General features: G+C 40.5%; 1 protein-coding gene across 1 annotated transcript in view; it reads left to right on the top strand.

The window, feature by feature from the left end:
* Positions 1-15,065, top strand: part of LOC126753006 (uncharacterized) — a 48,432-nt gene extending 33,367 nt beyond the window's left edge. The window contains exons 2-12 of the mRNA XM_050464097.1: positions 4,986-7,114; positions 7,206-7,342; positions 8,887-9,028; positions 9,099-9,272; positions 9,394-9,553; positions 9,757-9,898; positions 9,973-10,131; positions 10,719-10,880; positions 10,945-11,116; positions 11,181-11,841; positions 12,064-15,065. Coding sequence (XP_050320054.1) covers positions 6,529-7,114; positions 7,206-7,342; positions 8,887-9,028; positions 9,099-9,272; positions 9,394-9,553; positions 9,757-9,898; positions 9,973-10,131; positions 10,719-10,880; positions 10,945-11,116; positions 11,181-11,841; positions 12,064-12,463 — 2,895 coding nt within the window. The 5' untranslated portion in view covers positions 4,986-6,528 and the 3' untranslated portion in view covers positions 12,464-15,065. The remainder of the gene's footprint in view (positions 1-4,985; positions 7,115-7,205; positions 7,343-8,886; positions 9,029-9,098; positions 9,273-9,393; positions 9,554-9,756; positions 9,899-9,972; positions 10,132-10,718; positions 10,881-10,944; positions 11,117-11,180; positions 11,842-12,063) is intronic.
* The last annotated feature ends 541 nt before the right edge of the window (positions 15,066-15,606 follow it).

Here is a 15,606-nt window from a genome sequence, read left to right as displayed (position 1 = left end):
GAAAAAGCTTCCGAAAGCTCTGCATTTAGTGTAGCTTTGAGTTCGCTAATTTCGAAACTAGATGAAACTTGATACAGACTTCTTCCGAGTTGCATGTTAAACACCATTATATTTATTTATATTTGTCTGTGGGCAGCGGTGCTTCTGAAAACCTTTGAAGCTTAAAGTGAAACAGGTAAATCGCTCAAAAAAGCTCCGCGGTAAACTCAAATCCCATGATCATTATTCGGCTTCAGCTTGTTAAGTGAAAAATTTTAAGCCAAATATGAACCGCAACCCTACAAAGGACCCCAAAAATTCATTTCAGCGCCATTTCCATTATTCTGCTGCGCACTGTGTTATTATAATATGCAATATACAATATTTACGTGCGGACAGCAGTGGCGGCGGTGGCGACAGTAGCGGCAGCACTCAAATATGTTGATGCGCCTGCAACGAAACGCTCCGAAGCCGTCGTCGTTGATGGTGAAATTGCATTTCAGCACCAAAAATAGCTCAAGGATTATAAGCAGATGCCTATATGTTGAAAACTTGGCATGTTTATGAGACCAAGCAAATTGCTCGATAAATATGCACCGCTGCCTATACACGCGCGTACATATGTGTGTGTGTGTGTGTGTTTTTGTATGGCTGAGTGGGTGCATTGAGGCTACTCACGAGCTCAATATAACGATTGATGGGTGATCGAAGATGGCTGCACGGCCGCATGCTGAGCGTGTGGCAGGCGGGTTCGGTGACGGCAGACGGCGGCCGGCAGCGTCTTCGTTGGTCGGGGTTCATTTGCTCGATTTGGCAGTGATTGCCGGCTGAGCGGGCAGAACGCCTGAATATTGTTTATGCTTATAAATACAGCAACGCTGCTTGGACGGGTGTATGTATGTGTGTGTGTGTGTGGTTGGAAGTGTGTATGTGCTAACTTGGCTTGACACAAATTCAACAAAGATTGATTGAATGCTGATGTTGATGAGCAAATTATGCGGTTGCGCCGGTTGGCAGGGGTGCGACACAGTGTGACGGGACGTGACGAGCAGCTGGGAGGGGTGTAGCGTGAAGGTGGATGGCAAGTGGCCGCGTTGTGAAGCGGAAGGCCGGCAATTAACTTTGATAGACATGCAATAATATTTACGTTCACTTCTTTCGGTTTGGCTAATGATGCGCGTGCGAATTGTGAATTTGAAAGTAGTTTGAGGTTAGGCATGCCTCTGCATGTGTATGCATGTACGTGTGCATAAAATAATAAACGAGTGAATTGTATGCGTGAATGAACAGGCGAAGTGGTTATATGTGGGAGGCGTTTGTTTGCGAAAGTTCGCCATTTCAACGCTTTCAATGTGAAATATGTTTTTCGAAAGGGAAATAAATATTAGCTCTTTCGGAGTATTCAATGGCACCCGTTCATGTGGAAATTTATGTTATTTGATTGTAGTTATTTATAGTTTTAAAAGCTCTACACGTACATTTAAAGAGGAAAAGGAGTGCATAAAACAAGGAAGGCCCGTTATGGCAAAAGTATTATTTATTTCTAATATTTTTTAGACCTACAACGAATTTTAGCTACTAAACGATACTAAAATCTATTAGTAATGGTCTAAATTTTTAAATATTATTTTATAGTTTGATCTAGAATATCTAAGAAATTCTTTGATACAGAATTGAACGACTTTTCGAAAATAAGTTTACCATAAAAACCGGGATTTTATATAGATATGATTAGGATTTACTTAGACAACGCTGAAAAGGGAAGACAGACTCCTGAAAATGTGTATGGTTACTGAAAGTGATAAGTGAGCCACTTACGATGACGTCAAGCGGACATTTACTATAAGCTGCTCCACTCGACCAAACTCCTATCAACTCTCAGGCCTGACCTTCAATAATTCGATCGTCTGAAATAAGCAATCGGTTAGAAGCGGTCAGCTTTGGCCTGTAGAAGAGAAACCGCACACATATATCGATAGTGACTCGCCAGAGGCTTGATTGGGAGATTATTATGCATCCAACCTATAGCTCGAACATGGCATCAAGTGATTCCCAACTGCTTATGACTATAGCGAATAATTTTGCAGAAGAAAACTTCGCTTCAAGAGAAGCTTGTTAAAATCGACTGTCTCAGATTTTAGCCAATGGTGTGAAGATTTTATATGAGAGTGGCATTATGAAGTTTTTTTTTGTTTGCGAAGGGGAATCTTCAGAAGATACAGTCAAGGTAAACTGGCCGCATGCACAATTCATATTGTCCGCTAAAGTACACCTTTTTCGGGACCACACGTAGACAGCATGTGACCGGCTTTGTTGTTGTCCGTCATCCTCTTTCGTCTGTTATTTGTTCTATGGTAGTTCTCTCCACTGCATACCTCGGGTAGGAGAAGAAGATGTGATCTTCCGTTTCTGCGGCATTTCTGCAGAAAGAACATCCTGTTTCCCTGAAACAGCCATGACCCGACAAGAACTGCGTTAAATAGTCTGTGTCACCGTATTGCTAGTCAATTCAGGCTGCTATAAGTGTTGTTAATAGGCCTGTATGTCCATCTTCCTTTAACTGCCGCATCCCATTTTTGTTTTCTTTTTCCGCTCATTCGGTTTAGACGCCTATTCATGGCTTTTGTTGTACAATTGGCACTGACTAACTCCGATGGCTTTATAGCCGGCATAAGATATGATAGTGACCGCTTCGTGCAACACCCTTCTAAACGCCCAGGCAATTCTATGGCGACATAGAAACAGACGTTGCCTTATTGGCACATGTCATTCATAAGCATTGACTGGTTAATTTTAGCTAGTAGAGCTCTCTTACTTTGGCTTGGATCACCAATGTTGGCCATGATTCTGGATAAAACCGATTTTGTTGTGACCGCCTTACCTCAAGCGCACATTGACCACTCGAAATTGAGTCTCGTATCGATCATAACGCCAAGGTTTCTTAGTGGATTTTGTGTTGCAACTTTATAGCCATCAATCTTCAATGTGACCGCTGAACCTAGTACGGGGTCTTGTGGTACCCCACATGTCACCATGTTACTTTTTGGACCTGTATCGGTATCGAAATGCAGAAGAGTGTACAATGCCAATATCGGCTTATACGAGCTGGTCTAATGACCATTTAAAACCATCGGCCCCTAGCTGGGACGTGTTTTTTCAATAGAGGCCGCCTGTCTAGCAGTGAAAGTCCCAACACTGTCGGGAGAAGCACGTTCTCTGACTTCCAAATAAAAGCATTCACATGAAGTCTTTAAACAATCGCACATTGGTTGCGAAGATATTCGAAAAAAGAAAGGTTTTACAATGTTAACCATGAATCGATCAGTAACTTGACAAAGGTTGGGCTCACGTATGACGGAGACTATTTCAAAGCTTTTCTGTTCGATAAGGACAGAATACACCAAGGAAAAAGAGTTTTAGGCTAAAGTTTTGATTTCCACACTTTAGCTACTAGTTAGCAAACCTTGTCTCCGAGTATAGTTAAGCCAGTTGCAAGGTTCACTAAGTTTATGTTTATAAATTTTAAGTTTAAGAGGAATCGACCAATTTTGGTTTCATGCATGAATAGGAAATCCATATGATCTGAACTTTTTGTCGTCAGAGAAGTTTATAAAAACAGTCTCTTTGATCTAAGTCAACAGAACTTGTAAGTTTGAGCTGATTTAGGTTACTTCTTCTGTCCTAAAGTGAGATCTATGAGCGAAAAGTTTGATTCGAAGGCAGTTTCTTCCTCCAATTATCTAACTCAATGTAGTTCATATTAAACATGCATTTTGACATTTTATGATTGAAACCGCCACCGAGTAACTGTTGGATAGTCTTACATACCTGATGGTATTTTCTAGTACTAAGACTTACCGATCTAAACGAAGTTACATCTCCAAAATAACAGCCCTTGGCCGGAGACAATGCAGGTCACCGGTAAGAGGTTAATTTCCTACTTATCCAAAATAGACCCTGGCATATATAATGTATGTCTAGCGGGCAATGAGTCATCTCATGACACTGGTCACCTCTTTGCATGCCCTGCTAACCCTACTCATCTGACATCTTTTTCCCTTTAGTCCGATCCAGCACGTTCGTTAGATAACGTCGACGACAACTTATCTAATTCTTACCATCCTAAAGGAGACTAGATACCCGTTACAAAAATAAAAACAGCAGCATTTTCTAATACCTTTGAGCGCTTATATTGAGCTTACCAATTCGGATTCGAGAGCATTGAGTGATTCTGACTACATTGAGAGGGTCTCAGTTTGTTAGAGGGACGAAATATGTTGATTTCGCTTTGTAAACAACTTATGGGAGAAGTAGAGACTGAGCTGAGATCTGGGAAAATACTGCGAATCTATGGAGCTTCTGATTATTTTTTAGAAGACGAATGAGTCGGGCGTTGATAACAGATATTTTTTAGGGCTTTCGGTGCTATTTTCTAGTTGCAAAGTAAGAATCTGTGCTTTGTGTCCGGGTCTTCTTATATACATACAATATATTGTCGAACAAAGAGCTATTATTAGTACGCGCAAGCTATCTAATGAGTTTCATTAGCAAAATTGCTTAGTTAATAAACTCTTAATATACTTGGTCTCTTCGCCAAACTCTGCGCTGCTTTTAAAGCAGCGCTAGGACTTCACTTAATTAAATCTAAATTTCCAGCAAAATTAAAGCATGAAAATTTCGCGCATAAATTTCTTAAACTTTCAGTGGCCTACTCACCACCGCGCAACCACAAGCGGCATTAACATTTTACGCTTATGCAAATGCGACTGAAAATGTTTCATTGGAAAATTATGCGCAACCACACAGACGCACATATAGTATATATGAATATATGTGGATATATGTATGTGTATGTGTGCGCTTTTGCTTTAAAAATATTAAAATGTATATTTTATCGGCTCATTTAAAGTATTTTAGCGCGCTGTTTATGGCATTGTTAAATTAAATTTGCACTTCAATATGATATCTGTGTGTTGTTGTAATCTCTTGACGTTATCCTTTTGCAGCCATTTCACTGCCGCCTGCCACAAAATGCTGCTGATCGCTCCCAAATGATGTGCAACAGTGTCATTGCCACTGCCATTACGCGCGCCACGGCTGTTGCTGCTGCCGCTCCCACCGCCACTGCTCGCGCTGCCACAACGATAAACGCTACTAACACTGCCAACAACAGCAACAATAAGAAAAATAATAAAAATATTATAAATAAAAGCAACAACAACGCACACAACAACAACAACAGCAACAACCAGAAGTGCCGGCTCACATGAGCCGAGTGAGTTGGACTGCGGAACGCAACAACGTCAAGCGCGCGGCGCGCAACGTCCAAGTTTTTGCAACAACTCCCACGACAACAATAAAACGAGAAGAGTGATAGCGCGCGGCGGCACCACACAGCGCGCAATCCCTGTCGTATACAAAGTTATTATTATTTTCGGGTTTACTTGTGGACTTGGTTGTTGGGGTTTCGTTGTTGCGCACAGGCGTTAGCTGCACGCTGTTGCGTTAGTTTCGTGTTGTTTTTATTTGCGCGACATTGTGTTTGGTCGGTGTTGAAGCGCCGCGTATAAAATGAAATACAACTGTTCATGTGATTGCAATTGCAGCGACCGCGCCTCGTGCAGCACCAACATCACCGATCGCCGTCCGAGCGATATAATGGCCAATGGTGATTGCTATCGCCGATTGTCGAATTCATCGTCCGCATTGTACGGCAGTTGTCCACAGCTAACGCAGCATTGCGATTTAATACAGCAACAACAGCAACAACAACAACAACCACATTGTCCACACATCAGCGCCAGCGAACAAGTAGCGCAACAAGCGAAACAGCATTATCAGTCGACACATCAGCAAACACGTCAATACTCGAGTTTAGTACGTACCCGCCCGTCGCGCAGTCCAGTGCTTTGTCAGCGCTGTGCCGTGTGACGAAGGAATAATCAAGCTTGCACACATCCCGATAGGTCCACAGTCACTTGCGCGCTCACATTCACCGCAGCGCGCTCGACGAAGCACAGCGCCAAAGCCGCAAAGGAGACGAATGCAGTAGACGCGACAGCAGCAACAGCGACATCGACTACGGCGACAGCAAAAAACGCGTCTGCCGCGAAATCAACTTCTTTGGCATTTGTGTCCTACAAACCAACAGCACTCACCCCGAAAATCAATAGAGCGCAGCAATTGCAACAGGAATTTACATCGTCCATCGCCACACCGGCCGTGACCGCGACGCGTTATTTGTGTCAGCGCTGTAGATACAACAATCAACCAATCACTTGGTGGGTCTCCTGTCCGCGTCTCTCCAATTTGGGCTCGACTCTGAGCCTGCAACCTAGCGCCACTGCCGCAACCGACCTACAACTACAACTGCAGCGACAGCAAGCAAAAACTCCAGCGCAGCCAACACAAGCAATACCACAGGCGCGCGTCGCCGGCAGCAACTACGATTATCAACACCATCAAGAGCGTCCCTTGCCCGCGCCACCAATAAGCAACGCAACGCGCGAAGACCCGCCCACGCCAAGTGACAGCAACAGCAGCAGCAACATGGCCACCACAGCCACCGCAAAGAAGACCGTCACGCGCCAACAACTCTATGGCTCCAATCGTTGTCTGCGGCAGCAATCAAGTGTCCATTATCCACTCGATCATGGCGGCATGCAGCCGTCACATGTTGGCGGTGCCAGCGGCGGCACGCTGAAACGTCAGCCATGCGCGCTCTCGCATTCGCGTTCCATTACCGCGCTACAGAATATGGATCTCTATGGCAGCTATGCAACATTGCCATCGTCAGCAGCCGCCGCACCGTTGGACACACCACAACGCGCGTACTGTGCGCGTCATTTGCCGGCTGCTGCTGCCGGTGGTGGTGGTGGCGTTGGCGCGAGTGTGAGTGGCAGTCACACATGGCACCCGAGTCAGTATGCGGCCGCAACACCTTGCTGTCATCTGTACAATGCCAACCAGGCAGCTGCGGCGCCTACATGCATGTATGCTGGCGGTGGGTTGGGCCATGCATGCCAGCAGCAAGCGCCGCCAACGCACCCACACCAGCAGCAGCAACAACAGTATCCACGCGCCGCGCTACTGCATGACAGTCATAAACCTTTGGTGCCCAACGGCTGTTATTTCGGTGAGTTAGCTCAACAATGATGGATTACTGTTGGGGTTAATAAATTTCAAGCGCGCTTTTTGCTTTGTTTTCTTTCACTTTGCTACCGCAGGCTATGAGCATAACACGCATTTGACCGATGAGGAGGATTCGGCATTTCCGGGTTTCCACGACCGTGAATTTCACATGCTGCACCGAAATATACCGGCCTTGCGGCGTACTGGTGTTGACACGGCAGGAATTAGACAGGTATGTTTTGTGATTAGGCTTTAGGGATTTACAATAATTTTATGAAATAATGTTGCTTAAATCCAAGGTTTTATCCTTGCAGTGAAATTTTTAGTTTTAAATTGGTAACTAGCAGTAAACTGCGCCCTCTATTGCCAGCTATCGCTAATATGCTTTAAGCTCACTGCCTTCAAAAATAGGTTTAAGCAGAGTCAGTCGTTACTGCTCTAAACGGTCTTAGGGTTGAATCAAACCTCAAACACTTCATTCTCAGTCTTCTGCTCGACAAAGTGATTGAAACGGTACCCTACAGGGTGAAGTTCTCACTCCTCTTCTATGGATCCTGGTCGTTAGCGACCTGCTTAAAGAACTTGAGAATCGTGGCTGCCGAGTGATTGCCTATGCAGATGATGTAGCACATATGGTCAAAGGAAAGTTCGTGTATACCGTGGACGCGTAGACGTAGAGGTATCTCAGCATCATAATAAACTGGTCGATCGGAAGTAAAGCCTAGAACCACTATCGGTAAAATGGGAGCGGGTCGGTGTTATGTACTTGTGTTCTACTACTAAATAGCTGGGCTTCGTGGAAGCTTGGCCAGCGTCTTTTCGGCTCAAGATTGATTTCAGGAGATCTCGTTATCTCTTTGCCCTCAGTAAGGCTAGCCTCTCCCTAGTTGTGGGGCTTTTAATAGGCCATTGCCCTATTGGCGTCCATGCTTTAAGGTTGCAAATCTTACCATATGCCGTTTGCAGAAGCTGTTCAGAAGAAGATGAGGTGGAAACAACTCAACACTTCCTTCTTCACTGTCCCGCGTTTTGGAGGTCAAGATTTAAACACTTGGGAGCGCGTACCTTCAGACATTCCACCCAACTAGCGGGAGTTGAAATTAAGCGCCTATGGTACTAAACGTTTTATCTGTAAGTCCGAACACAGGAGTTCTTGTTTTCTACGGCTTCACGTGCGGTCATCGATCAGGCATCTAACCAAACCTTACCTAACCTAACCTATGTTGTCCGCTTCTTGTTTTGATACCAGGCGTTTACCGTCGGTCACCGGTCTTTGTGCTCAAATAACCATCATAAGTCTCCATAGCTTATCAATAGCTGAGCTTTTTCTACTAAGTGGGAACTCCACCGAGTTTACTTAGAAGCCTCAAGACTTATAAGTCTTTGCTTTTGGTCATTTCTCTTCGCCGGGCATTTTTGATTTTATCCGAAGCTTTGGGTGTAACTCTCTTCTTAGATTTCCCCGAATTGTAAGACATCCCACTCAGAGGCCAGTTCTTTTAGAATTTTTTAGATGGTTGGTCTATTCAGGTTTTCTTATATAGAATTTGTTGTATACCAAATAGAATATCGTCTGTATACCAAAGGCTCACTAACTAGAGCTATACTGTTTTTAGAACCCCGAAAGATTTATCCTATTTATAATGTATAATATTGAACAAAGCGGCATCTGGATCTAAGTTTTTTAGTTTAAATTTCGTCAAAGCAGTACCAGCGACTAAGTTCGTTTAGGTTAAGGTCAAAATAATGGCTTAAAAATTTCTCTTCCCATTATAGTATTTCTATCCGGATGGCGGCTGGGGTTGGATCATATGTGGCATAGCCTTTTTGGTGCATATACTAACGACAGGTTTACAGCTGTCAAGCGGTCTATTACTCTTTTATGCCATAGAACATCTGAGAGACTCCAATGGCATTGGTAAGACTCTGGTTTTATATTATATCACATACATTTCACTCTCTCTCTCTCTCACTTTCTTCTGTTGCAGAGTGGGTTGGTGCTTTAAACTGGTCAATTTCTATGTTACTATCACCGTTTGTGATCACATTTTGTCGAAAGAAATCGACGCGACTGATGGCAGTGGTCGGTGGTCTAGTGCTGCCATTAGGCATACTATTTACCTCCTTTGCAACGGAGTTGGGCCAAATATTTTTTAGTTATGGTAAGTGTTTATAAATGTAAAATTACAGAAGCTTTCATATTTACTAATATACCCAAGTCCAAGAAGACATATTTCGGTTAGAAAAAAATATATAACACTCAGCACTTTTTACTCTTTCCAGGTATTGTTTTTGGTATAGCTGTGGCCATGGTTCGTGAATCGTCCACAATAATGTTAGGTAATTATTTTAAGCGACGTAGGCAATTTGTCGAAATGGTCGCCATGTCTGGCGAAGGCGTGGGCATATCGATTTTCTCTGTGATACTGCGAGAGGGTGTTGGGTAAGTACTTTCTTCTTCAAGACTTCAAGAGCAAATAGTCTATATTAGAACTAAAACTAAAGGCATAGCGCGAAAGCGAAGTCAGCAAGAGAGGAAAGCTGTTATGCTGGCTTTACTCTCAACACTGCGCTTTGCTCCACTATTTGCTCAGCATAAAGCGAACTTCAAAGTTAAAAATTAAAAAAACAAATCTCTATTTTCAGCAATGCTGGTTGGCGTGTTGGGCTCCAAATTGTTGCTGGCCTCGTAGCGGTTAGTTTCTTTATGGGTTTATTATATAGACCTGCATCACTATATCATCCCCAACGGCGCGCCATACAACATTTGAAAAACCAGAGAAAAAAGGTTGAGTTAAAATTTTTTAGAATTTATTTTACATGAATTAAAAAAAAATCAAAATAAAAAAAATCTCTTTACAGATGCATGAGAACAAATCCAGAGCTGTGGTCACAACAGAACAGAAAACAGTCCGTTATTTATTTATCGACATATCACCCTTCAAATCAACTAATGTGAAAATACTACTCGTATCAGCTGCCGTGGCGGCGTTGGGCATTTACACGCCCATGATCTCAATGGTAAAATTTTTTAATATTCTCAGAATTATGAACTACAGAACCGAACAAAATTTCCATAAAGTGACCTATACATAGGTTACTTAGAGACGAGAACATCTAAGACTTCAAGAGCCTAGTGAAAGTCAAGTAGTTCTTGCAAAATTGTGCTCTGGAATATGTCAGCTTTTGAATACCTTTGTATACAGATCTCATGTTATATTCTCAAAATACTGTTCTTTACTTTATAAGCTTCCTGTATTCTACCCATTTAACACTCCATCTTGAGCTAAACCCAACAAAAGGCTCCTTCATATATAGCGTGCAACTTGGCTGAGAGTCCTCAAATATGGACGGCAACATTCAGTCTTCGAGATTCCTAAGCTTTCTCATGACGTCTGTTTATATCAGACCATTTCGCTTTGAACTGAATAGAACCTTCCTATAAAGTATTTTGTTTTATTTTTCGAAGCCCGCTACACTCTAAAACGAAACTCCGTGCGATCTCGTTCTTATTATGACAAACTAATTGAGTACTAGGCTGCAATATTTAGTATTTGAGTTTGAACATCCATATTATTCTCTAAAACTTAAATCTTGCTTTCTTCCAGACCTTGACTGTTGCCAAGGAGGGCCCCGATATAGAAGACTTAGTACTGCTGCAGACTTTTTTAGGCGTCTCTACCACAATCGGCGTATTTATAGCCGGTACAATATTGCGTAAGACTTTTAGAATAGGTAGCTTTTTAATAACCTCACAAATTGTGTCTCAGGTAAGTCAATATAATATAAAAGATCCAGAAATATGTTTATAAAAATACATTCGCTACTTCACAGGTATTTATTGCGTTGATAGCGATTTCGATATTGAGCCTGTCCTTCGTCGTAAGCTTTCGTTGGTTTTGTATACTCGGCTGGATGTACGGCATTGGTTTCGGCGGATTCCGTTATGCCTTCAAAATACTAACACTGGATCGTGTTAAAGTGAAACAGTTCTCAAAGGCATGGGGTGAGTCCAAAAAATATAGAATATGACTTTAGCAATTGTCAGCGTTAAACACTGCTATTTGCAGGGCTCATCAAAGGCGCTGAGTCCCTACCGGTGCTCATTAGCATACCGCTGACCAGTTTCCTGAACGATTACTCACTAAATTATGGACGCGCTGGTTATTTTATTTGCTCAGCAGCCGCCGCTATTGGTGGTATTATAATATTCTTCATGACTTACTCAACCGTGGAGCAGGAGCTCAGCAGTCAGGGCAACAATAAGAAGCATGGCAATGGTGCTCTACCGACGCTACGTCCATTTCCACAATACTGCAAACTGCATGGCTTTCATGAGCCCGTGGTGGACTTTAATGTTTACAATGGCTGTGATTATCCCGCGCCCGATTTACTGATGAGTCGCAGTTGTGTAAGCCTGAATCAAGTGGATTTCGAGAATCTCTGTCGCAATAATGCCTACTGTGATCGCTGGCGTATGCCGAGCGTGCACAAATTGCAAAACTGTGCGGTACACGGTGCGGGTGCGGCACGAGGCCGTGGCCATATGGCGGACATGAGTCGACCGCATAGTCCACACTATGATATTGAGCAAGGTTATGCGAGCATGGGACGTAGTGTGGGCAAGCGACTGCAGAAGAGCTTGTCCTTCATTCAAAATCCATATTGCTGTAATGGACAGTGGTATTGCAATTGCCATGACAACTATCAGTGGGCGCAGACGTCACCGAGGTGAGGCTTTCTGCTTTTTAATTTGAGTGGGTTTCTGTTAAAAGAACATATCATATCCGATGGCATATAGTATATATATTTCCACATAGGTTGAAGCATCCTCGATATATAAGAAACACAAAAGAAATCAACTCCCACTTTCCACTTTAATTTCGCTTTAACTCTAATCCAACACTTTGCTACATAAAACTAATCAAAATTCCAAAAATCTTCGTTCCACAGATCGCATATACATCAACCGCTGCTATGCACCTGCAATCAGGGCTCCACGAACTATTTGCAAAACTCGCGTAGTCGTAGCGTGCCTGAGGGTCTCTCCACCATCGGCAATCAGGTGTGCAGATGCAAGACAACGGCAACCCCCGCAGCGACGACGACATCGCGTCTCGGCTCTTCCACAGCCTTATCACGTGAAGTTATCTATTTGCCGCGTCATGATCACGACTACGACTTCACGTGTCGGCATCATCAAAGGGGTGTTGGCGCAGCAGCGGCCACAGCAACGGCAGCGGCAGTCGCCGCTATACACGGGGCCGCAACAACACCGCGCTACCGCCATCGACGCACACAATCGCTCTCCAAACCACTACAATATGTCGAACAGATAACGACATCGGTGTAGGCGAATAATTAATAAAAATTAGATAGACGAAAGACAGTTGGTGCAATAACTGTTACTAGGCAAAGGTTGAAGGCTGTGAAGATGATGCACGAGCGTTGAAATTTTAAATAATTTATTGAATTTGTTTTAAGTGCTGAGCGTGGTGTTGGAAACCTAGTGAAAGTAACTGTTGGTATTGACAATTATTTCCTTAGCTAGAAAAACTAGGTTCAAGCCACCGTTTTCTAAACCAGTGCTCCAAAGTCGGAGAATTTCCTTGGAAGTCCCATGCTTTATTTGAAAATATATGTAAACATATAAATTTCGAGGCCGGAAATGGATTGAGAGATCGTGGCTACAAATAACCGATCGGTATATTAAGGTCATTTCCTTTCCTAGAGGTTCTGTCGGTAAAAACTTTTTGTGTTATGTTTGTAACGCCGTACACTTGTCGCCGGAATCTTCTAAGCCAAATTTTTATCGCCTTGGAGTTTCGAGTTTAGTCGTATTTGGTTCATCAGAGTCTAAAAAAGCAAATTATATCCAAATTTTTCATTTCGGAAATGTTTGGAGATTGGACAAACTTTTGAAGACTGCGGAGTCCAGACTTACATAAAATCTTTCACGTAATAAATATGTTGACTTTTCTACTTCTAAAGCAACCCTGCAAATATTTTTACGCTCAACAGGGTATACAAAGTTTACCACGAAGTGTGTAACCCCTAGAAAGAAACTTCGGATAATCTATAAAAGATGATGAACGTGACAAGCTGAGTTGATTTAGCAATGTCCGTCTGTTGTTCGTCTCTATATAGACGAGATATCGATCTGAAAATTTAGGCCTGTAATTTTCTCACCAAGCAGCTCCTCACTTGTTGGAACGGCCGATATTGGACCAGTATAGCATATAGCTGCAATACAAACTGAACGATCGGAATCAAGTGCTTGTATGGACAACTTTTTCATTTGACGAGATATCTTCACGAAATTTGCCATGGATTATTTTTGAAGAAAATGAAGTAACTCACCAAAAAATTGTTCAGATCGAGTGGCTATAGCATATAGCTGCCATACAAACTGATTGATCCAAGTGCCTGTAAGCAATATTTTTTATTTGTGAAGGGTATTAAAGCTTCAGTGCAGCCGAAGTTAATGTGTTTTCTTGTTTATGATTGTTTATTGTGCTCAAAAAATAATACATATGTGCTTTACTTTTTGATATCACGGTATCTGTCAACGCACGTGGATTGTCTACAATGGCCTTGAACGTAGCAGGTAAAAGATGTGCGTTGAAAAAAATTAAAAAAATAAATTCTAAAATTTTAAGCGAAGCATGACAACAAAAAGTATGCACCAAATGCTTGCGGTCTACATACTTACTGTACAGACAGTACATACGAATATGAGCGTATTTGTTAAAGAAGATCTAATTCACGAATGTATTTACACTTCTAGTCTCTTAGAAACTATTATTTCACTTTTCTCAACTCAGAACACAAAAAAAATAAAGTAAAATGTTGCTAATGTAATTTTATATAACGAAATACATACATACATATATACTTCTAAAGCTACATATATAAGCCAGCAAAAAACTAAAAACTTGCAAGAGCGCAATGAATTCTACAAACTACAAAAATAAAAATAAAAAATTAAATACAATTATGTATAAATAGTTACGTACTTACATACATACACTTACATATATACTTATACATACATAGCTATATATAGGCGCAATGTACTTTTCGAGTATTATTAATGATGCATTAGCATTTTGATAGTCAATCAACTAACGGTAAGCAAGTGAGAGCAAAACTTTTACAACTACATTTTTTACCTTCACCACTACCACCACCACCAACAACAATGACCTAAACAAAAAACAAAAACAACACCACCACAACCCGTCACATCACTGGACCCCACTTAGAGCCTAGTACCCCCTAATGCCCCTAAGGAGTTTGAAAGCTTTATCTCAATAGTTTGTATGTATTTAGTAGATAAATAAAAATTATAAATTAAAAAAAAACATATTTCAAAGCATAAAACTAAATAAATTAGGTACGAAAATTTAGAAATATGTTATTGAAACTCGTAAATTATGAATGAATGCAGCGAGCTATTAAATCAATGTTGTATGTGTATGTGTGTGTAGTTGTAGCATAAATATTTAAGTATTGGTTTTAGTCAATTTAGTTGTAATTAGGAAAATGTGTGTGAATGAATATGTGTGTGTGTGGTTTCAATTGTGTGATTGACCGGTGTTTTCAAAGTGTTGTAGTAATATTTGTAAAAGCAACAACATTACAACAACAATAATTTTGCATAAAGTGCGACGGAAAGCCAACCACACACAGCGCCACAAACCAACTGCTGAGTACAAATAAAACAAACAAATACACTGCGCGTCAACAAATTGGTATAAGCAGCTAACAGTGGAGGCCAAAAATATGAGTACGAAAAAAATTATTTTGGAAATTTCTAAATTTTGCGCTCAATTAACGCTTTGGTGATAATATTTTATGAAAAAAAAATATTTTTGGTTTATAATTATATTAATTAAATTAGAAAAAATTTTAAAAATTGTAAAAAATATCGACAACATTAATATTATATTATAAGGAGACAAAATGTATGCTTAATAAATATAAAAAATGTTTTAAAAATATTTATTCTTACATGATTTATTAAGAATAGTTAAAAGTTTTAAATATAATAAAAATTTTAATTGATTTATTAAGAAGGCTTAAAAATGTGTTAAAAATAATATAAAAATTGTATCTAAAGTTTTATAATTTTTTTTAATAAATGTTTAAGCATTATTAATAAATCATAAATTTAAAATTTTTTTTAATTTTATTTTTTTAAATAATTTGTTTTTAATAATTTTTAATAAAACACGTAAAATTAGCTATTTTTTTAATTTTACAACGTTTAAAAATTTTAGATAAAATTAAAAAAAATAAGATTTTATTTTAAAATTTTGTTTTTATTTATTTATTATTTACTTTTATTTAAATTTTTAAAATTTTATCTAGGTTTTTTAACTGCTGCCAAATAAAAAACTTTATTTTCTGAAATAATTTGTGAAAAATGGTTTTTCTTCGTTTATATTCGTAAATTGTTACTTAAATATTATTTTTACATTAAAATATAAATTT

Source organism: Bactrocera neohumeralis, chromosome 3 (assembly GCF_024586455.1).
Source record: "Bactrocera neohumeralis isolate Rockhampton chromosome 3, APGP_CSIRO_Bneo_wtdbg2-racon-allhic-juicebox.fasta_v2, whole genome shotgun sequence".
Taxonomy (NCBI): Eukaryota; Metazoa; Arthropoda; class Insecta; order Diptera; family Tephritidae; genus Bactrocera; species Bactrocera neohumeralis.
Note: the sequence above shows the minus strand (reverse complement) of the source record. Positions and strands in the feature narration are given on the sequence as shown.